General features: G+C 41.1%; 1 protein-coding gene across 3 annotated transcripts in view; it reads right to left on the bottom strand.

Annotated features, from left to right (window-relative positions):
* Positions 1-875: 875 nt before the first annotated feature.
* The window catches only part of Znf624l (zinc finger protein 624 like), a 37602-nt gene continuing 14293 nt past the window's right edge, over positions 876-24184 (bottom strand). The window contains exons 1-4 of one of the 3 annotated variants that reach the window (XM_087555269.1): positions 22571-23832; positions 4188-4314; positions 3925-3985; positions 876-3370 (exon numbers count right to left, since the gene is read on the bottom strand). In XM_087555269.1, coding sequence (XP_087411395.1) covers positions 1312-3370; positions 3925-3985; positions 4188-4314; positions 22571-22708 — 2385 coding nt within the window. In that variant the 5' untranslated portion in view covers positions 22709-23832 and the 3' untranslated portion in view covers positions 876-1311. 3 annotated transcript variants of the gene reach the window in all.

The following is a 24184-nucleotide window of genomic DNA, read 5'->3' on the forward strand; positions in this document are numbered from 1 at the left end:
TTATACTAGGAAAAGATCCATGAAAGGATATGGTTGTTTGGCTTTAGGGATGTGTGTGTGTGTGTGTGTGTGTGTGTGTGTGTGTGTGTGTGTGTGTGTGTGTAGAGAGAGAGAGAGAAGAGAGAGAGAGAGAGAGAGAGAGAGAGAGAGAGAGAGAGAGAGTCTGTCTCTATATATAACCATGCCATCCTGGAACTCACGTGTAGTCTAGCCTGGCTCAGGGAAACCCATCTGCCTCCATCTCCCAAGTGCAAGTACCTCTACACCCAACTGAGGCGTTTTGACAATGACCTATCTGTGAGTCACAGACTGAAAGGATTACATAAGATTTATGCACAAACCTTCATTCTCTGATGACTGAAGCACCCCTTGGAATACAACATTGTATAAATTACAACTGGTAAATCATTTGTGTTCTCAATGTGCTGTGGCTATTTTGTTTTCTTAATTTCATGTTCGATAATTTTTACCTGGGTGCATACACCTGTGCTAGGGTGTGCATGTGTCAGCCAGAAGCCAACTTACACATGTCTATTCCTATTTCCTCTGTGTATGTTTAACCCACGCAGTCAAGTTCTGCAGCAAGTATCTTCAACTGTTGAGTGAACTCACTAGTCCTTTAAGTTTCAAAAATATTTATGTATGTGGTGCTGTATAGGTATGCATAAGACATAGATAAAACTTATACTAATCAGAGAAAATTGGCATGTTTGTCTCTCACAGAATAAACTCAGATCATCAGGCTTAGCAACAACCTCCTTAAACGAGAGAAAATAATCTGCCATTCATTTGTGTTTCTTAGAAAGTGTTAAGAATAAATATTTAATCTTCAGAATAAACTAACATAACCCGTAAAATGGATGGCAGATGATAACTGTCATTTGCAAATAGGTTTTATTATTCAAATTACTGTGCTGTTCTATTCTTGGGTGACAATTTATTTATAATAAGAAAACAAGACAATTGTTTAAGGGTGAAATAGTTCTGCTAATCTTCTATAAACACCAGAAGATGGCTCAGTGGGAAAATGTGCTTGGTGTACAAGGCTTTAGTGCACTTATTGGACTGGTTATTTCCAGTAGGAACGCTTTCATGACTTCGAAGAAGACGATGACATGTAAGGGTATTATGACACTGATTATATCTTGAACTTTTCTCAAATATTCAGTCTGTGATGTGTTTCAAGATTATACTGATGAGCCAAACTTTCATTGCATCAATTGCATCCATAGGATGCTGTCCAGTGTGAGATTTTTTGTGATTACAAAGACTAGTGTGATACGCAAAGGCTTTACCACACTGAGTACATTCTTATGGTTTCACTCCAGTATGAACTCTTCTGTGTATTTGAAGATAACTGCGGCTTGCAAAGGCTTTACCACACTGATTACATCCATAAGGTTTTTCTCCAGTGTGAATTATTTCATGCCTATGAAGATCTCGGTTATATGTAAAGGCTTTACCACATTGATTACATCCATAGGGTTTCTCTCCAGTATGAAGTCTTTTATGTATTTGAAGGTAACTGTGACTTACAAAGGCTTTACCACATTGATTACATTTATTTGGGTTCTGTCCAGTATGAGCCCTTTTGTGTACTTGGAGATAACTGTGACTTACAAAGGCTTTACCACAAAGATTACATTCATATGGTTTCTCTCCAGTATGAACTCTTTTGTGTACTTGAAGATAACTGTGACTTGAAAAGGCTTTACCACAGTGATTACATTCACAAGGTTTCTCTCCAGTGTGACGTCTTTCATGTATTTTAAGACTGCTACTACATACAAAGGCCTTATCACATTGCTTACATCTATACGGTTTCTCTCCAGTGTGAGTTCTTTCATGTATTTGAAGATCTCGCTTTAAGACAAAGGCCTTACCACATTGCTGACATGCATGAGGTTTTTCTCCAGTATGAATTCTTTCGTGTACTTGAAGATTACTGCGACGGGCAAAGATCTTACCGCATTGCTTGCATTCATAAGGTTTCTCTCCAGTATGATGTTTTTCATGATTCTGAAGACTCGCACGACTTGCAAAGGCTTCACCACAATGACTACATTCATAGGGTTTCTCTCCAGTGTGAACTCTTTTGTGTATTTGAAGATAACTGCGACTTGCAAAAGCTTTACCACACTGAGTACATTTATAAAGTTTTTCTCCAGTGTGACTTCTTTCATGTATTTGAAGACTACTACTATACGCAAAGACTTTACCACATCGCTTGCATCCATAGGGTTTCTCTCCGGTATGAATTCTTTCATGTATTTGAAGATAACTGCGACTTGTAAAGGCTTTACCACACTGATTACATTCATAGGGTTTCTCCCCAGTATGACTTCTTTCATGTATTTGAAGACTGCTAGTACATACAAAGGCTTTACCACATTGATTACATCCATAGGGTTTCTCTCCAGTGTGATGTTTTTCATGATTTTGAAGATTAGCATGACTTGTAAAGGCTTTACCACACTGATCACATTTATATGGTTTCTCACCAGTATGAGTTCTTTTGTGTATTTGAAGATAACTGAGGAGTGCAAAGGCCTTACCACACTGACTACATTCATACGGCTTCTCACCAGTGTGAGTTCCTTCGTGCCTCTGAAGAACACTCTGACTTATGAAGGCTTTACCACATTGTGTACATACAAAGAGCTTCTCTCCAGTATGATGTTTTTGATGATTTCGAAGACTAGCACGACCTGCAAAGGCTTTGCTGCATTGGTGACACTCATAGGGTTTCTCTCCAGTGTGAGTTTTTTCATGTGCTTTAAGAGCTCTGCTGTATGCAAAGGCTCTACCACATTCACTACATCCATAGGGTTTTTCTCCAGTGTGAATTATTTCATGTATTTGAAGATTATTGTGAGTAGCAAATGCTTTGCCACATTCACTGCAGCAATACGGTTTCTCCCCTGTGTGAGTTCTTTGGTGTACTTGAAGATTACCTTTACTTGCAAAGGCTTTACCACATTCACCGCAATCATAAGGTTTCTCTCCAGTATGAGTTCTTTGGTGTATTTGAAGATGACTGCGAGTTGAAAAGGCTTTACCACATTCATTACAGTCATAGGGTTTCTCTCCTGTATGAGTTCTTTCATGTACTCGAAGAGAACTGCGACTTGGAAAAGTTTTACCACAGTGATTACATTCACAGAGTTTTTTCCTAGGATGACTTCTATCATGTTGTTGAAGACTACTAAGAGTTGGAAAGGGTTTACTGCACAGATTACACTCACAGGGTTTCCCTTCAGTGTGGAATCTTTCATCTTTTTGAAGAACACTGTTACTTGCAAAGGTACATTGCCTCTTTCCATATCCCTTACACTCACAAGGCTGGGATCCAGAGTGACAAATGTTACACCTATTAAAAGGGAAATAAAAAAAAAAAAAAAAGAATTTTATACTGCAGTCACATCTGTGAAATTTTTCTCCCCCACAGACATAGGGATTAAGGCTTCTCCATGACAACAATCTCCTTGCTTCCCATAAACTGTTCCTCTCACTAAACTTTGGAAAGTCACGGTAAGGACAGAGTGACACTAGCTTTACTATGGACTGTTTGCTTATAAAAGGTATTGGACACTCACTGGATCCCGAATCAATGTGCATGCTTTTAAGGATACTTGAATGGGATGAAACTAAATAGATTGACAGTTCCACAACACGGCTGTCATGGGGCTATGACTAAAAGAGTGTAAAGTGCTAAGTTATTGTTGGCTGTCTTTTTTCTTAGAAGAATCCCTTACAAACATAGCTCAACCCCCTGAAATGAACGGGCACGGTCTTCTGAGAGTTGAGTGCTCATCAGTGTACTTAAACCTGCGCTTATTCCCTCTGTTGCTTTTCTTTAAAACTTCGGGGCACATTAAATTTTCTTCAGTGATGCATTTATATCAGCTTCCACATGAAAATTACCTTCTACGTCTTCCAGAACTTTGATAACGTTCTTCAATATTGTGAACTTCCCACTTGTAGCCTAAAATATAGTACCAGAAAATGTATAATATATTATTTGATACTGTGCAAATTTTAACTTAAAATCTCTGGTGAATCTGAGAAGCATGACTGATTATTTACTACATTCTTCCTCTTTGACAATAGAGATTACAAAAGTATACCAATAACCAAGAAAAACTAGACCCCTTGCTTAGAAAGTGAAGGAAAACTCACATTCTTACCTATAGCAGTGAGGTTCCTGCACGTTTCCAGCATCACGTCTTTGTAGAGACTCTTCTGAGAAGGATCCAGCAAAGCCCACTCTTCTGGAGAGAAGTTCACACGCAAATCCTCATAGGTCACTGCATCCTAAAATAGCCCATACATACATCATGAAAATGGTGAGACTGCCTGCACTGTAAATGCTCATTTCACTGAGACGATACTTACATAATTCTGGGTGCTCCACACATCTATTCCATATCACAGACATTCAAATGCAGTCTCCAAGTGTTTTAAGAAGGAAACAGAAAAGGAGGATCACACATCTCATTTACGGGCCCACTGAATTCCATATGGCATTGTAAGAGTTATGACTACTAACACATAATACCAAGAGACACTCAAGCAGATCAATGAAGAATAGATTTCTGGGAAATAAGCAATCTGCTGTTACTGATGAGCTATGACTGCAGGAGGCTGCAGATACAAGTGAAGCCGGGTGTTACTGCCTCATATCATGCCTGTGCCCCAACTGGAAGTCTCCCCGCCTGTTTTTCCCTAAGACTGTTGTGATTGCTCTGTTCCACCTGTGATGTCCATTCTTGTGTCTGCCCAACCATACCTAAGAGCCTGTACTTTTATTTTTATGTTTGAGTTGTTCTGACATATACATGTTTGAGTTCTTTTGAAATATACAAACCATGGAAAAGGAATATTCTGGCATTGTTTCCTTTTCGATATTTTTAGATGTTTTCTGTATGCTGGATCCTATGCTCTCTGAAATATGAGTGAGCATTTAAACAAACATTGCATATTTAGCAAAGTGAGTAGAAAAGATTTTGTCTCATTCACAGTTTTCTACAACAGTTCATCATCAAAAACAGGGAGAGCAGAAACTTAAGCAGAAACATAGAGACAGAAGAAGCTGAGGCAGAGACCATGGAAGTGCTTCTTCCTGACTTATTGCTCGTGTTTTGCTGAGTCTGCTTTCTTATACAAGCCAGGACCACCACAACCCAAATTGGGCTGGACACCCTCTCATCAATCAATAACTAAGAAAATACCCCAGGGACACTTTTCATTCTCTGTGAATTTCACACCATGCATCCCAACCCCAGGTGGTACTGGTTTTGACGGTATAAAGGGGTCATGAGGAACAGCTAAGGCCTGGTAGTATGATGGGCCAGGGAAGGACATTGGTGAAGGTGCAGTGCAGCCTTAGTTGCAGTTGATGGTCCAGGACTGAAGGAGTCAGGTGAAAAAAGTTGAGGATTGGTGCCATGAAGAGAGCCTGTGAGAGGCTTACTGGTAAAGCCTAGTTGCAGCAGAAGACTCCAGTGTATTGGCAATGCCAGTACCATGGGATGATCACCAAGAACAACAGCAGCAGTGGAGTAGACTCAACCAGAGCCTAGAGTCCTACAGAGAGCAGAGCTGGAGAAGTGATGCCAGCCCTTTGGAGGAGCCCAAAAGATGTGTGGATCCCAAATATTCGAGCAAGAAGCTGTAATGTTGAAGCTGCCTTTGTGAGTCCATGATGTTCAAGATGCCAGAGCCGTGGGTATCTGCTGAGGAAAGCTGCTAACAGGAGGGTAATCAGACAAGGAGAATTGTGCTACAGTCAACCAAGTGAAAGGAGTTTGAAATCTGACGAACACATTGATAACAGACTTGGAGATGCAGTTTGGAGCTTCCCAAGGTGGTTTTCATCTTGTTTCTCCTAGTATTTCCTCACTGTGACATTTTGGAATGGTATTTATATCCTGTGATGTTTAAGGTATGTTATCTGCCTTTTGATTTTGACTTTATAGGGGATTACAGTTAAGTGATTGGATGAATCTCAGAAGAGACTTTGAACTTTGTACTTTTAACATTGCTGAGACTGCTATCAGCTATGGGGACTTTCAAAGTTCGACGAAATGTATTTTACATGATGCTATGTTTAGGTATGGCCTCTATAAACTCACATCTAAACAAGCCTATGGGGCGACACAGTAGAATGGGGTAGTTTGAATATGCTGGGCCCAGAGAGTGGCACTATTGGAGGTGTGGCCTTCATGTCGTAGGTGTGGCCTTGTTGGAGGAAGTGTGCAACTGTGGGAGTGGGATTTGAGAGCTCCCTTCTAGCTGCCTGGGGATGACAATATTCTCCTGATTGATTTCAAACTGAACCTTTGAACCCACAAGCCAGGCCCAGTTAAATGTTCTTCTTTATAAGAGTTTCCTTGGAATGGTGTCTCTTCACAGCGATAGAAACCCTAACTAAGACAGACCCACACTATATATCTAGCCTCCAGGCTTTCCTTAGGCAGGAAGGGAAGATTCTGTAACCACATCTATTTGAGGCTCCAAAGCCAAAGCCATGTGGCCTAAGTGGCCAAGTTCTGCTGCTTGCTGAGGCTGGAACATGGCCCCCTCGTTCAATTACATCTTCACCAGCTTTCCGTTTTCCATGATTGCCTTCACTGCCCAAGCTTGGATGACCTGGAATATGCTCTGGAATCCAGGCTGTCCTTGAACTGAAAGAGGCGCATGGCTCTGTCTCCTGATTGCTTCGTTTAAGTGTACTTAACAAGATGCCTAGACCTGAGCTTTTCTTTACCTGGACCATGCTCTGTAGACCAGGCTGGCCTTCAAGTCAAGACATCTGCATACCACTGACTCCATATATGGACCTAAGCCTTTCTTCATCTAAGAATTACTGTGTACACTGGGCTGGCCTGGAATTCCGAGATCTCCTTTCCTCTGTTTCCTGAGCATTGAGATTAAAGCCCTGTACCAGCAGACCCAGACCCATTTTTACTTTCCTAGATCATTATAAGCATAACCACTATACTTCAAGATCTGTATTAAAGGCAGGCTTGTTTTGATCTGGACCAAAAGAATGTGTCATCACATCTCAAGATCCAGATCAAAAGTCTATATATTTCAGACTCAAGATATGATCAAAACATGTTATCCTCTTGCCTGGAGATCTGGATCACTTGTGTGCCCACCACTTGTGGAGTGTAGTTCATTCCAGACACAGTCAAATTGAGAAAAGAGAAAAGACATCATAACTCATCATTTGTCAAACTGACACACACTCATATCTCATTATGTCCAAATGAAAAAATAACTAGTTCATAATAATGCCAGATCTGATATAACTATGGCCTAAAACCACAATTGATAAAAAGTAAGCTTTGTTGGGAAGGATCTTGTCTGAGGTCATCATTCCCTTAATTCCATTTAATATCTTCAATCTAACTGCTTTAACTCAGGATTTAGCTCCATTGCACTTCCTGGTGCCGCTTTATTCCTTGAACCATACATTTTGTATCTGTCCTTCCTCATCTTCCTCCTTTGCAAAATGGTTTCTTAATAAAAGTGAACAACAGGACAGAGTCTATACTAGGCTGTTGTAAGATTTCCTTTGCCAATGCAATTGCTCTAAATCTCTTCACCTTGGCCTCAGGAAGACTCTTCAAACAAGGGTGAAGACCAGCCACAATCTTTACTACAAGAATAATGTCCAAGCAACATACTGAAATGCTTCTCCTTTGAAAGCTCTTGAGCCAGACCTTCAGAGTTCAAATCACCCTCAGTACCACTGTCTTCTATGCTTTTACTTGTATGGACCATTATGCCCCACTTAAAGCATCCACTGTTATGGTTATGACCAGACTCTGGGCTCTCTGGAGACCACCAAAGACCACCAGAGGGCCAATTCCTAGCTCATATGCAAAAGCCAAGAGTCTTTATTCAAGCTCAAGCTCAGATCTCTCCAACCTGTCCAATGCCATGGATAGGTATAAAAGGTGCTGATCTGGGTGCTAAGCAGGGTGAGGTGACTTCCAACTTGGCAATTACATAACTGGTTGACATTTCAGAAGAAAAACATTTCAGAAGTCATAGTCTACATAACAATTTAGCTAGCATCATAAACTTGATACAGAGAGAGAGAGAGAGAGAGAGAGAGAGAGAGAGAGAGAGAACTTGAACATGACATTTGCCATTTCCCATTATCAAGGGTGGTTCCTGAAACAAGTTGTGGTTTATCCAATTACTAACTTCAAACTAAGGATATGCTGGACATAAAATGAAGTCTGATCACAAAAAGGATCCAGCTAGGCTGGTTTCTTCACTTTCTTAATCCAAAATCCCAAAATCCACATGTTTCCAAACAAAAGGATGGTCAGGCCTATCATAGCAAAACCCCAGTCCCTGGTACTATTGTCTTAAAGTTACAGTTTTATTGCTATGAAGAGACACCATGACCAAGGCAAATCTTATAAAGGCCAACATTTTATTGGAGCTGATGATGGTTTCAGAGATTTTGTCCATTAGAATCATGGCAGAAAGTAAAGCTGTGTACAGACTTGAGGCTGGAGGTGCAGCTGAGAAATCTTACACTTGATTTTCAGGAAGCAAGGAAGAGACTCTTGTGCAAAAGAAGCCAGGAGGAGGCACATTCATTTCACACTGGCCAGAGCCTGGGCATAGGAGACCATAAAGCCTGCCCCCACAGTGGCATAATTCCTCCTCAAACAGTACCTGCTCAGTGTTTTATGATCTACAGAAACCAAGCCAAATGGACTGTGTCTCAATAATACCACCAGACTGAAGTGAACCAACTACATTTGCACTTACCCATGTGAACGAGTTAGCAAAAGGTAATTTCCCTAAACTGCACACCCACTAATTTGGTTTTCCTTCATTCACAAGGTATGAACTAATGTATGCTGGGTATGTAGTACACACAAAGTCTTTCACTAGCCACATAAGAACCTCCTTTGTAATGAAAACCCCTGACATAAATATAAACTATAGGCTTACGCATTTCACATATGCTGTCAACTTGGTAAATGCTGCTTTCTGACTGTGGAAATTTTAATAAGAATGGTATTCACAAAGTCATACATTTGAATGTGCAGTCATTAGAGAGTAGTGCTGTGTAAATAGAGACTAGGACCTTGTCTTAGTTAAGGTTTTACTGCTGTGAACAGACACCATGACCAAGGCAACTCTTATAAGGACAACATTTAATTGGGGCTGCTTACAGGTTCAGAGATTCAGTCCATTATCATCAATGCAGGAACATGGCAGCATCCAGGCAGGAGGAGCTGAGAGCTCTACATCTTCATCTGAAGGCTTCTAGCAAAATACTGACCTCCAGGAAGCTAGGACTAGTGTATTAAAGCCCACACCCACAGTGACACACCTACTCCAGTAGAGCCACACCTTCTTTTTTTTTTAAAGATTTATTCATTTATAATAAATAAATACACTGTAGCTGTCTTCAGATACACCAGAAGAGGGCATCGGATCTCTTTACAGATGGTTGTGAGCCACCATGTGGTTGCTGGGAAGTGAACTCAGGACCTCTGGAAGAGTAGTAGGGTGCTCTTAACCACTGAGCCATCTCTCCAGCCCCCAGAGCCACACTTTCTAATAGTGCACTCCCTGGGCAGAGCATATATAAACCATCATAAACCTTTAGCCATGTTGGAGTACACAAGGCCTTGTAGGAAGCAAGTCACTGGAGATGGGCTTTGCAGCTTCAAAGTCAGGCCCAGTGTCTCTCTTCCTGCTGCCTGAGGATCTGGATTTGGAGTTCATGGCTCCAAATCCAGCACCATGTTTCCTGTGTGCCACCATACTCTCCGTCATGACAATAATGGCCCAAACTTCTGAAAATAGTAGCCAGCCCTAATTATATGATTTCCTTATAAGAGATGGTATGTTCATGGTGTCTCTTCACAGCAATAGAATTTTGACTAAGGAACTGCTCTGATCTCATGGCTTGCTAAGATTCCACTCTTATACAAGTCAGGATTACTTGCCAGGATGGCACCAAACACAGCTGATGGGCACTATGATATCAATCATTAATCAAGAAAATACCCTACACATTTCCCACAGGCCAGTCTGACTCTAGCTTGTGTCAGGCTGACCGAATCCACCAAGTCCAACCAGCATTCATCAGTGTCATCTCCCAACTCCCAAAGACTGACTTTAAAGCAAACTTCAATTTCCTTAACACCTGTTTTCAGCCTTTGTCTGTGTGTGTGCGTGTGTGCGTGTGTGTGTGTGTGTGTGTGCGTGTGTGTGTAAAATTTTGAAAATCTGTCACACTTAAGACAAGACTGATGAAAAAAAAAAAAAAAAGACAAGAGTGATGGCCGAGCGGATAAGAACAGTTATTGTTCTTGCAGAAGACCTGGGTTTGGTTGCCAGAACTACCATGGTGGCACTAAAGTATCCCTAGATACTATTGCAGGGTATTACTCCTCTGTCTGATGTAGGGTTGGTCCTTTCCCAAACTGTAGGCTACCATTTTGTCCTATCGATAGTGTCCTCTGCTAGAGAAGCTTTGCAGTTTCCTGAGGTCCCATATTTTACTTCTTGATCTTAGAGTCTGAGCCATTGGTGTTCTGTTCATGAAATTGTCTCCTGTGCCAATGACTTAGGGTGAATCCTGCTTCATTGAATGGTTCTTGGCTTAGATATTGGTTTGTCTCTATTAGAATGTTAAACCTGCCCATAGGCCATAGATCCTGTTCTCTTCTTCTTGGGGCTTCCACTCTTAATAAGATTTCATCACTACTTTTACTGTTTCTCCTTCCTAAAGCAAGTAAACGCACTTATTTCAGAGATCAGAACTCTGAAAACACTTTTGCATCTTTAAACTTTAGTAAGAATGAAAATGCTAATGATTCAAGTGACACTTCTGCCTTTTAGTCAAGAAAGCAACAGGCTTGGGGCTGGAGAGATGGCTCACTGGTTAAGAGCGTTAACTACTCTTCCAGAGGTTCTGAGTTCAATTCCCAGCAACCACATGGTGGCTCACAACCATCTGTAAATGGGATCCAATGCCCTCTTCTCATGTGCATGAAGACAGCTACAGTGTACTTGTAAAAATAAAACGAATAGATCTTTAAAAAGAAGAAGAGGAAGAAGGAGAAGGAGAAGGAGGAGAAGGAGAAGGAGGAGAAGGAGAAGGAGAAGAAGAAGAAGAAGAAGAAGAAGAAGAAGAAGAAGAAGAAGAAGAAGAAGAAGAAGAAGAAGAAGAAGAAGAAGAAGAAGAAGAAGAAGAAGAAGAAAGCAACAGGCTTCTTTTCTTTGAGGCCATTTTATCCTAACCTACCTACAAAATTACTACCTCTGGTTCTTATCCCACCCCTTCTGAAGAGGTAACCTTACTAGAATTGGGAAAATAGCCCATCTGGTTTTTCTAGTTGTATTTGTATTCAGTGGCAGTATTGGGGTACCCATCAGAGATCCTCTAAAAGATCTCAACTGTCAGGTGTCCTTGGCTTGTGTCTTAAAAGGACTAAAATGTCCAAACTCATTGGTCTCTTCCTAGGATTACAAGGGCCCCTTCCATTAGATTCCTGGTTTTCCTAGTACCTCTAAGGTTACTCTCTAGAAAATGACTCCAAAACCAGCCACTTTGTAAGCTCTTGTAATAGCAAAAAGTCACCATGATGCCCCATCCATGTGGCTTCCAAATGGGGAGAGAAGAGATATTTACCCATCATTTCATGTTTATGCTAAAACAATACTGACTGGTCTCCCTTGGCTGTAGGCAGATGCTAGAGGAAGCCAAAGTCTAGCTTACATCTGGACAATGTTCTTTTCTCAAGAGCAAATATTACCAAAAGGTACATTTGTCTAAGAAACATCTCCTGTAGACTTACACTTACTGTATGTGGAGTGGGCTCCCTTGGGTGTTACCAATTCTTGTAGTCCTTGCTTAAGCTTTACTTCTAAGTGTTAAAGATCATGCAGGGGGCTTTTGACTCAGACTTTCTTAAAACCTACTTTTAATAAGGGTTCTCAAATGCTTCAACCACCCCATCTCCCTTTTAGCCCATTGCCCAAAGTAGGGGCCAAAGGCATATGGACCTCTTCAGAAGTAGTTCTTTGGGGCAATTTTACTCTCCATTGTCAGGATACCAGCAGTCTAGTTCAGTAGTGTCAAGTACCTCAAATCACCAGCCATGGTGTGATATAGCAGAAACCAACAGGCCTCCACTGAAATGACATGAATCAGCTAGGGCAACTAGGAATAGCCAGGATGTCAGGAGTTTTTTGCTGTCCGTCTCAGCGAAGTGAAGAAAACACTTCGCATTCCCTTGTCCTCCTGTCCAGCCAGCAAATCTCACCTTATCCTTTAACCAGCAATTAGCTTCTGCCATCTTTACTGACCAAATCAAGAACCAATTAGGGCCCTTCTGGTTTCTGCCTGCACCCAGAGCTGACCCAGTGCCACATCTCTCTGTACCCAGATTCCTTGGGGAGAAAGCTGGATTTTCAGAAGTGCAGAGAATCCTGAGAGCACAAGTGAGACACCACTTCTGCTCACATTCCTGGCCCAAGAGGAACCTGTCTGGAGACCTCAGGACACAAGAACTGAGGAGCAGTCTAGGACAGGATACTTCCTGTTTCTGCCTGCAACCAGAGCTGACTCTGTGACACAGCTCTCTGTACCCAGATCCCACTGGGAGAAAGTGAGTCTCTAGGAGTACTGACACACAGGCTTACAGGAGGGTAAAGCCACTGTCAGAGACAGCAAGACCAGCTGACACCAAACATAAGCAGATGGTGAGAGGATAGAGCAAGAACCTCAGCAACAAAACCAAGGCCAATTGGCATCATCAGAACCCAGTTCTACCCCTACAGCAAGCCCAAGATACTGCCAACACATCAGAAAAACAAGATTTCAATTTAATATCACAACTCATGATGTTAAAGGACTTTAAGAAGGATAAATATAGCTCACTTAAAGAAATACAAAAGAACACAAGTAAACAGGTAGAAACTCTTAAAGAGGAAACACAAAAATACCTTACAGGGTTACAGGAAAACACAACCAAACAGGTGAAGGAATTGAATAAAACCATTCAGGATCTAAAATTGGAAATAGAAACAATAAAGAAATCACAAAGGGAGACAACGCTGAAGATAGAAAACCTAGGAAAGAGATCAGGAGTCATAGAGCAAACATCACCAACAAAATACAAGAGATAGAAGAGAGAATCTCAGGGGTAGAAGATACCATAGAAAACATTGACACAACAGTCAAAGAAAATACGAAAACCAAAAAGCTTCTAAGCCAAAATATCCAGGAAATCCAGGACACAATGAGAAGATCAAACCTAAGGATAATAGGTATAGAAGAGAGCAAAGACTCCCAACATAAAGGGCAAGTAAATATCTTCAACAAAATTATAGAAGGAAACTTCGCTAACCTAAAGAAAGAGATGCCCATAAATATACAAGAAGTCTACAGAATTCCAAGTAGATAGGACCAGAAAAGAAATTCCTCCTAACACATAATAGTCAAAACACCAAAGACACAAAAGAAAGAAAGAATATTAAAAGCAGTAAGGGAAAATGGTCAAGTAACATACAAAGGCAGACCTATCAGAATTACACCAGAATTCTCACTAGAGACTACAAAGGCCAGAAGATCCTAGGCGGATATCGTACAGACCCTAAGAGAACACAAATGCCAGTCCAAGCTACTGTATCCAGCAAAACTCTCAATTACCATAGATGGAAAAACCAAGATATTCCATGACAAAACCAAATTTACAAAATATCTTTCTGGGAAATCGAGTCCTACAAAGGATAAAAAATGGAAAACTCCAACACAAGGAGGAAAAGTATATCTTAGAAAAGCAAGAAAGTAATCTAATTTCAACTAACTCAAAAGAAGACAACCACACAAACACAATTCCACCTCTAAAAACATAAATAACAGGAAACAGCAATCACTATTCCTTAATTTCTCTTAACACCAATGGACTCGACTTCCCAAAAGAACGACATAGAATAATAGAGTGTATACAAAAACAGGACCTAGCATTTTGCTGCATACAAGAAACACATCTCAGTGACAAAGACAGACACTACCTCAGAGTAAAAGGCTAGAAAACAATTTTCTAAGCAAATGGTCCTAAGAAACAAGCTGAGTAGCCATTCTAATATCAAATGAATCAACTTTCAACCAATAGTTATCAAAAAAGATTAAGGAAGGACACTTCATATTCATCAAAGGAAAAATCCACCAAGATGAACTCTCAATCTTTAATATCTACGCTCCAAATGCTGGGGCACCTACATTCATAAAAGAAACCTTACTAAAGCTCAAAGCACACATTGTGCCTCACACAATAATAGTGGGAGATTGGAACACACCACTCTTATCAATGGACATGATAAGAGAAAACAGATCATGAAAACAGAAACTACACAGAGAGACAGAGAAACTCACAGAAGCTAGGAACCAAATGGATTTGATGAATATCTGTAGAACATTTCATCCTAAAACAAAAGGATATACCTTCTTCTCTGCACCTCATGGTACTTTCTCCAAAATTGAGCATATAATCAGTCACAAAACAGGCGGCAATAGATACAAGGAGACTGAAATAATCCCATGCATTCTATGAGATCACCACGGACTAAGGCTGGTCTTCAATAACAACAATAACAACAGAAAGCTGAACAACTATATACTCAATGATAACTTGGTCAAGTGAGAAATAAAGGAAGAAATTAAAGGCGTTTTAGGATTTGATGAAAATGAAGGCACAACATACCCAAACTTATAGGACACACTGAAAGCAGTACTAAGAGGAAACTCAAAGCTCTGAGTGCCTCCAAAAAGAAACTCAAGAGAAAGCAAACACTAGCATCTTGACAGCACATCTGAAAGCTGTAGAACAAAAAGAAGCAAATACACACAAGAGGAGTAGAAATCAAGAAATAATCAACTCAGGGCTGAAATCAACCAAATTTAAACAAAAAGAACTATAAAAAGAATCAACAAAACCAGGAGCTGGTTCTTTGAGAAAATCAAAAGATAGATAAACCCTTAGCCAGACTAACCAGAGGGCACAGAGAGTATCCAAATTAACAAAATCAGAAATGAAAAGGGAAACATAACAACAGAAATTGAGAAAATTTTTAAAAAATCATCAGATCCTAATAGAAAAGTCTATAATTCAACAAAATTGGAGAATGTGGAGGAAATGGACAATTTCCTAAACAGATACCAGGTACCAAAGTTAAATCAGAATCCGATAAAGTATCTAAACAACCCCATAACTCATAAAGAAATAGAAGCAGTCATTAAAAGTCTCCCAACCAAAAAGAGCCCAGGTCCAGATGGGTTTAGTGCAGAATTCTATCAGACCAGCAAATAAGACCTAATTCCAATATTCTTCAAACTATTCCACAAAATAGAAACAGAAGGAACACTGTCCAATTCATTCTGTGAAGCCACAATTACTTATACCTAAACCACACAAAGACCTTACGAAGAAAGAGAACTTCAGACCAATTTCCTTTACGAATATTGATGCAAAAATACTAAATAATATTCTCACAAACCAAATCCAAAAACACATCAAAAGGAACATTCATGATGATCAAGTAGGCTTCATCCCAGGGATGCACGATGGCTCAATATACAGAAATCCATCAATATAATGCACTGTATAAACAAACTAAAAAAAATGATCATTTCATTAAGTACTGAGAAAACATTTGACAAAATTCAACACCCCTTCATGATGAAAATCTTAGAAGGATCAGGAATTCAATGCCCATACCTAAACATAGTAAAAGCAATATATAGCAAACCAGTAGCCAACATCAAACTAAATGGAGAGAAACTTGAAGCAGGGACTAAACAGGGCTGCCCACTCTCCCCTACTTATTCAAGATAGTACTTGAAGTCCTAGCCAGAGCAATTAGACAACAAAACGAGATCAAAGGGATACAAATTGGAAAGGAAGAAGTCAGAATATCACTATTTGCAAATGATATGATCGTATACTTAAGTGGTCCCAAAAATTCAACCTGAGAACTCCTACAGCTGATAAACAACTTCAGCAAAGTGGCTAAATATAAAATTAACTAAAAAAAAAAAATCAGTAGCCTTCCTCTACTCCAAGGATAAAAGGCTGAGAAAGAAATTAGGGAAACGACATTCTTCACAATAGTTACAAATAACAAAAAATAACTTGGTGTGACCCTAACCAAGCAAGTGAAAGATCTGTATGACAAGAACTTCAAGTCTCTGAAGAAAGAAATTGAAGAAAATCTCAGAGATGGAAAGATCTCCCGTGCTCATGGATTGGCAGGATTAATATTGTAAAATGGCCATCTTGCCAAAAGCAATCTACAGATTGAATATAATCTCTATGAAAATTCCAACTCAATTCTTCCTAGAGTTAGAAAGAGCAATTTGCAAATTCACTTGCAATAACCAAAAACTCAGAATAGCAAAAATTATTCTCAATAATAAAAGAACTTCTGGGGGAATCACCATTCCTGACCTCATGCTACATATTACAGAACAACCGTGATAAAAACTATATGGTATTGGAACAGAGACAGGCAGGTAGATCAATGGAATAGAACTGAATCCACACACCTATGTTCACTTGATCTTTGACAAAGGAGCTAAAACCATCTAGTGGAATAAAGATAGCATTTTCAACAAATGGTGGTGATTCAACTGGAAGTTGGCATGTAGAAGAATGCAGATCAATCCATTCTTATCACCCTGTACAAAGCTTCAGTCCAAGTGGATCAAGGATCTCCACATCAAACCAGATACACTCAAACTAACAGAAGAAAAAGTGGAGAAGAGCCTTGAACACATGGGCACTGGGGACAACTTCCTGAACAAAACACCAATGGCTTATGCTCTAAGATCAAGAATCATCAAATGGGACCTCATGAAACTGCAAAGCTTCTCTAAAGCAAAGGACACTGTCATTAGGACAAAACGGCAACCAACAGATTGGGAAAAGATCTTTATCAACACAACATCCAATAGAGAGCTAATATCCAATATATACAATGAACTCCAGAAGTTAGTCTCCAGAGAATCAAATGATCCTCTTAAAAGATGGGGTACAGAGTGAAACAAAGAATTCTCAACTGAGGAATATGGAATGGCTAAGAAACACCTAAAGAAATGTTCAACATCCTTAGTCATCAGGGAAATGCAAATCAAAACAACCCTCTGATTTTACCTCACACCAGTCAGAATGGCTAAAAAAAATCTCAGGTGACAACAGATGCTAGGGAGGATATGGAGAAAGAGGAACATTCCTCCATTGTTGATGGAATTGCAAGCTGGTCAACTACTCTGGAAATCAGTCTGGACATTCCTCAGAAAACTGGACATTGAACTACCTGAGGATCCAGCTATACTACTCTCGGGTATATACCCAAAAGATGCTCCAACATACAACAAAGACACATGCTCTACTATGTTCATAGCAACATTATTTATATAGCCAGAATCTGGAAAGAACCCAGATGTCCTTCAACAGAGGAATAGATACAGAAAATGTGGTACATTTACACAATAGGCAAATGGATGGAACTAGAAAATATCCTCAGTGAGGTAACCCAATCACAAAAAAACATACATGGTATACACTCACTGATAAGTGGATATTAGCCCAAAAGTTCAGATTACCCAAGATATAATCCACAGACAAAATGAAGCTCAAGAAGGAGGATAACCAAAGTACAGATGCATCAGTCTTTCTTAGAAGGGGAACAAAAATATTCATAGGAGGAAATATGGAGACAAGGTTTGGAGCAGAGACTGAAGGAAAGGCCATTCAGGGCCTGCCCCACCCGGGGATCCAGCCCATATACATACAGCCACCAAACCCAGACAATATTGCTGATGCCAAGAAGTACATGCTGACAGGAGCCTGATATAGCTGTCTCCATGGGGCTCTGCCAGAGCCTGACAAATACAGAGGTGGACGCCAACCATTGATATAAGAACAGGGTACCCACTGGAGGAGTTAGAGAAAGGATTGAATGAACTGAAGGGGTTTGCAACCCCATAAGAACAACAATATCAACCAACCAGAGCTTCCAGGGACTAAACCACCATCCAAAGATTACACATGAACAGAACCATGGCTCCAGCTACATATGTAGCAAAGGATGGCCTTGTTGGGCACCAATGGGAGGAGAGGCCCTTGGTCCTTCCAAGGCTCAACCCCCCAGTATAGGGTAATATCAGAGTGGGGAGGCAGGAAGGGGTGGGTAAATGGGTCAGGGAACACCCTCATAGAAGGGGGAGGGGGTGAGGGTTTATCAATGGGAAACCAGAAGGGATAACATCTGAAATGTAAATATAAAAATATCTAATAAATAAATAAATACACAACTAGGAAGCTAGATTTTAGTTATCAGCTCCTCCCTCTACAACCTTTGTCCAAACACACCATCTGATTGGAGACTTTCCAGACAAGCAGACAATGAGAGCTGACAGTCTTAGGTCATTCCAGCAACAGAAGAAATCTCTTGCCAGAGCCTAATTCTAGAAAACGTGTGGAAACTTGCATGATAGTCAGGAAAATGCTATGTCTTTGTAGATAAATCAAATGATGTTTAAGACCAATGTTAACTCCATGAAAAACAAAACCAAAAAGTCCTGTGCAAACTTAATCTTGATTTCAATCCACTAAACAATGAAGTTGGTTCACTAATCCCTCCTCTTACTATCCCTCCCCTCAATACACCTCTGGCTTATGCTGTGTTTTAGTGCTTACACACTACTCCACTCAAAATTTTAACTACAAATAACAAAGGAGACAGTTACTCCAATGACACCTCCCCTTTATAAAAAGAAAATGGAATTGTGGAACGGTGGACTGTGCCACCAGAGGAAAAGCTGGTAAGGTTGAGAAGATTAAGGATCCCCAGCAATTCTAATTGAAAATGGTAGGTATTTCAATCTACCCCCAAACAGGTTCCTGTCCTGGAGCATGTGACCAGGACACCTCACTAAGAGAGCCTCGACAGTGAGTCAAGTTGCCATAGAGTTCTTTATGCTAACTAAATAGCTAGATAGCCCCTGAGGGTTCAGCCAAGAAGCTTCCCTTCCCAAGCATCCCTTCCTGCAAAAGGTATTTAATCTCTGGTTCGCCCTGAGTAAGTTGTAAGCATTCACATCCACCATGGATAAACAGCCTGTTTCCTTCATCCAGGACTGCAGCAGAGAGGCCTTTGTCATACAGAGCCAAGCCTGACAAACCCAAACAAATGCGACACACCTACTCCCACAGGGGCATATCCGTTAATGACGTAGCTAGTTCTAGCTGTGCACTAGCATTCAAAACCAGGAGCCTGCGGCTGTCAAGCTAATACAACCCAGCATTGCAGGAATGTGACCCAAGTAGAACAGCTCTAAAAGAAAAAGACTGAAAGAGCCTAATGGGCACAGAGAGAGAAGAGGGACAGAGAGGAAAAGGAGAGACAGAAAGAGAAAGGACGAAAGGAAAGACAGTATTTCCTCCAAATAGGGTAGAGACAACTCCTCTGCTGGGTTACGGCTTCCTTATTATATATAACCTTCTCTCCTCGGGTCATTATATATAACCTTCTCTCCTCAGGTCATTATATATAACCTTCTCTCCTCGGGTTATTATATATAACCTTCTCTCCTCGGGTTATTATATATAACCTTCTCTCCTCGGGTCATTATACATAACCTTCTCTCCTCGGGTCATTATACATAACCTTCTCTCCTCGGGTCATTATATATAACCTTCTCTCCTCGGGTTATTATATATAACCTTCTCTCCTCGGGTCATTATATATAACCTTCTCTCCTCGGGTTATTATATATAACCTTCTCTCCTCGGGTTATTATATTGAAAGATCCCATGCAGAGAGATCCTTACTCAAGTCTTGGGAAATCTCGGACCCCAGACACAGAGAGACCATTTTGGATGTAATAAGCAAAGGCGAGGTTTATTAGGAGATCTATTACAGAGATCTCCGGGCCGACACGTATCCCGCGCAGGAGACAGAGGTGTCGACCCCGAGAGGCTGGGAGAAAGAGTATTTAAAGGAGGAGGCTGTGAGCCCAGGGGATGGGAGGATGTCAAAGGGGAAGGCACCACAAGTCACAGGATTGCTTTATGGCTCCAGGAGATAAGGGGACCCAGAAGGTTTTATGGCCCCCTGGTTCCTGGAATGCTCTCTGCAGGACGCAATGGCTGGAAAGCACAAGTAGGGGCTTAAATAAACATCACAGGGGCAGAGCAAAGAACAGTTACTCACACCGGTGATAAGCAAAGTCGTTCTCTTGCATTTTTTTTTTTTGGTTCTTTTTTTTGGAGCTGGGGACCGAACCCAGGGCCTTGCGCTTCCTAGGTAAGCGCTCCACCACTGAGCTAAATCCCCAGCCCCGTTCTCTTGCATTTTTAACAATATGTCTTCCAGAGACAGGTCCTGTTGCTGAGTTTTGGGCTAATTTAAAACTCTATCTCTCATTCCCCTCTTCTTCTACTAAGTAATTCTAATCTTAGAATTTTGATATCAAGTCTCATATTTGGCTTTACCAGTTGTCCTAATTGATTGGTACTGTTGTCTCAGAACCATCAACTGAACAGTACTCACTGGATGTTTAACAAAATCAATTAGTCTATTTGTCACGTGTGAGCCAAAAACTAAGACCAAGTAAATTATCAGTAACAGTCTAGCTAGAGCAGAGAGTAGGGTAAAAGTAACACCCTTTTTTGAGGGCAGTATATAGTCTTTTATCTTTTAAAATCATCAGCAGAATGATAGTAAATCCTGGGGATTAATTGTATTAACAGGCAGAAATCTATTGTTGGCCTGAACACACTTGTGGACACACAAGAGGTGAGTCCAGTATAATCACCACCGACTGGGTCCTGGTATCAGATAATGAGTGGCAGCTGTCCTAGAACTAATTACTGTTTGGTTATATAAATGTTTATGGAAGGCTGGAGGGGTTCCCAAACAGAGTCCTGATAGATGTCCTTGTACCACCTAAACTCAGCCTTAAGATCTTATTAAGTTTTTAGCATCAGGATTCCAATCTGGACACTATCTGTACCTACACACCAAGGTCATGACTGTCTTTTAGAACTTTTAAACGTATACAGGTTGTGATCCCTGAGGCACAGTCCCAAGAAGTCTTAGGAGTACTAACACATGTAATGTTATATCATTTGTAATAGAAATTAAGCCTATCTCTACACCTCTCCCGATGGAACCCAGGGCAAACATGAAATTCTTGTTTTTAAAGCACACTCTTCAAGTGAGCATTATAGCGACCTCTCAGTCTCGTCTCTGATGTATCCACTTATCTGATGTGTAAGTCTAGGGAGCTTTTTGAAGATATGAGTGTCCCTCTAGGTCCCAGCTCTCAGCCCCAACAGCTAGTACGCGGCTGGTGAGGGCTGAGACTTGGCTGTCAGGGTGGTCAGCAGCACCAGGTATAGTCCTTTCCAGCGAGGCTCTGGGCTCCGTGTCGTTGTATGTAGCTGTAGTCTCCAACCTGGAACTGATTGTCTCGGGGGGTCCCCAGGACATAGGCTATTGTCAGCTGTGAGCAGATTTCCTTTTGTATCACCTGTAGGTCTTTTAGCCTGGCATACAAATCATTATTACTATGACGTGTTGGTTTAATAACATCATCTAATATACTCAGAGGAGCTGAGGCCCCATATAAGATCTCAAAGGGGGTAAGGCTGAATCTGGAAGGGATATTTCTTGCTCTGAAGAGAGCAAGAGGGAAGGAGTGCCACCCAGTCTGCGCCAGTCTCCATGGTCAATTTGGTCAGGGTCTCTTTTAAAGTTTTATTTATTTACTCTACCTGTCCTGAACTTTGAGGTCTGTAAATATAACGTAATTTCCAATCGACCTCTAAATACATGGCCACACCCTGGCTTACCTTGGCAATGAAAGTAGGGCCGTTGTTTGACCAGATTATCTTGGGCATTCCAGACCAGGGGAATTTCTTCCAGTATCTTCTTGATGACTATAGAGGCCATCTCTTGCTTGGTGAGGAAAGCTTCTATCTATTCTTAAAAAAGTATCTACAAGCACTAGGAGATACTTGTGATCATATTTTCTCAGTGATGTTCACTTCGACTTCTCGCTAAACTCTCTAGGTCTCCTTGCCCTGTTTGTTTACTAAGCTTTTACTTACTGACATATCTTATATTTTTTTACTGTCTCTCTGGCTAGAATCTTAAAGTCTATTATATACACCTTAACTATTTGGACAAACTTTTTATCTCCTAAATTAGTCCCTTTTTGTATTTGACAAAGTAAGTCTTTTGTTTGTTCTCTGGGGAGTATAGTTTTCCTTCAAGTGTGTCATTGTCTTTTTTCCGTTTAAGCAATTTGGACCTTTTCTTCTGTTGTACATTCTAAGTGAGGCCATCTCTTAGTCCAATCCCAGTTCCCAGTGGCTGTCTCTTGTAGGCCTGTAACCAGGATAGGCTCCTGTATAGCCATTTTTTGAGCCACTTTATCTGCTTTGTTACTGTCCCATGCCACTGAATCTCTTCCCTCCTGATATCCTGGGCAATGAATAGTACTCACAGTTGCTGGCTTCATCAGGGCATCCAAGAGATGGCAAAGACATCTGCGGCGCTGATGTGCTGGGGGATTGAGGTTCAGCCATTCCAGATGACATTGTGTTGTCCACCACGGTAGCACCCACTTATCTCTGACCTTCATGAAGAGAACTGTTCCCGTCTGTAGACAAGGTAGCCTCGGCTTTCAGCAGGGGTCAATCAGCCAGTCGCAGAGGTCTTTCCTCCACCCATGGGCTTCTGCCAGTGCTTGACACTCGTGTTGCAGTGGCTCCAGGTCAGGATTGGGCAGCAAGGTGACTAGATTGTCCCCAACTGGTGGAGAATCTAGTCCATGTCAGCTGACCAGTGGTCCCATCTTTTGGGACGTTCTATTCAAAGGCAAAACATCAGCCACTCTATCACAGTTTAAGTCCTGGATTGGGTGATAATTGTTAGTGCCCGGTTGGCAGGAGTGATGTGTTCCAGGCAGAACAGCACTAAGCCACACATCTCCCAGCATCAGGTACTGGTGCACTGAGACAGGTCTTAAGCTCCACATACACAGTCTGTAGATATGTATACACATGACCTCACCCAGCCATTTCAGCCCACGCAAGCCATTTTGGAGAGCAACTTTCTCATGAGCAAGGGATGGGGGCAGTCAGGGATGACCATGAACTAGTGGGTTACCCGGCCCAGGCCAAGGTCTACTGTTCTTCAGGTAGTCCATAAGTATTGTTTGTTGCCAGTAGACCCTTGTACCCAAGGTCTTTGGATACTGGCCCACTGGGGCATAGGAGCACAGAGCTTTGGGTCCCTGTATCCACAAAACAACTGGGTGGGCTTCTCTTCTATCTTTGTGTATAGCCAGCACTCTAGGACCAAGAGGCTCTTCAGTGGCCCCTCTTGTTCTTTCTGGGGAAGTCCCTGACCCAGTGTCCTTTTTCTTTGTATTAGGCACACTGATCTTTAGCCAGGAATTCTCTTCTATTGTCAGGTACTGTCTTCCTAGGTTTCCTAACTATGGTGGCCAGTATATGTTTCTCTCTTGTCTTTTATCTCTCTTTAGCTCTCTAGCTTCTTCTTTTTTTTACCTTCTTTTTTTCCTAGCTTCTTGTTCTTTTACCTTCTTTTCTCTTTCTCTTTCTCAGTCTCTCTGTTCAACCTTACTTTCTCTGTAGCTTACACTAACTCTCTCAGCAACTTAGCTTAACCCTTCAAATTTTTATAACTTTCTCTTTATATCTTTTCTTTATCTTAGCCAGATTGGTGGGGCATTTTCCAGCCCCTTGGAGCCTGGCGGCAGACCTGGCGCTCCCTACCTTCAGGCGTATTGAAGCCAACAGGCAGAAGTGAGGGCCTTCTATCCGTGTCTGGAACATTTTTTTCTGGCCTTTAATAGGATTTTGTCTTTCCTCGGTGGTAAAGAAGACCTGTAACAGTTACTAACAAGCATCTCAAGTGGGATGGTGAGAAAACAAGAAGGGAATCTAGAGAACAGAGGTCCACTGAAGAGGACAAATAGCATTTAGTCAAACCAGGAGGCCTTTTTTTTGGACAAAAAGGCCATTGTAAAAATAAGCACAAGCTTTGTCTATGAAACAGAAAGGCGAGCAGAGGGGCAGCCTATCTGTTACCG

The sequence above is a fragment of the Rattus norvegicus genome, chromosome 7, assembly GCF_021556685.1.
Source record: "Rattus norvegicus strain SHRSP/BbbUtx chromosome 7, alternate assembly SHRSP_T2T, whole genome shotgun sequence".
NCBI classification, from domain to species: Eukaryota; Metazoa; Chordata; class Mammalia; order Rodentia; family Muridae; genus Rattus; species Rattus norvegicus.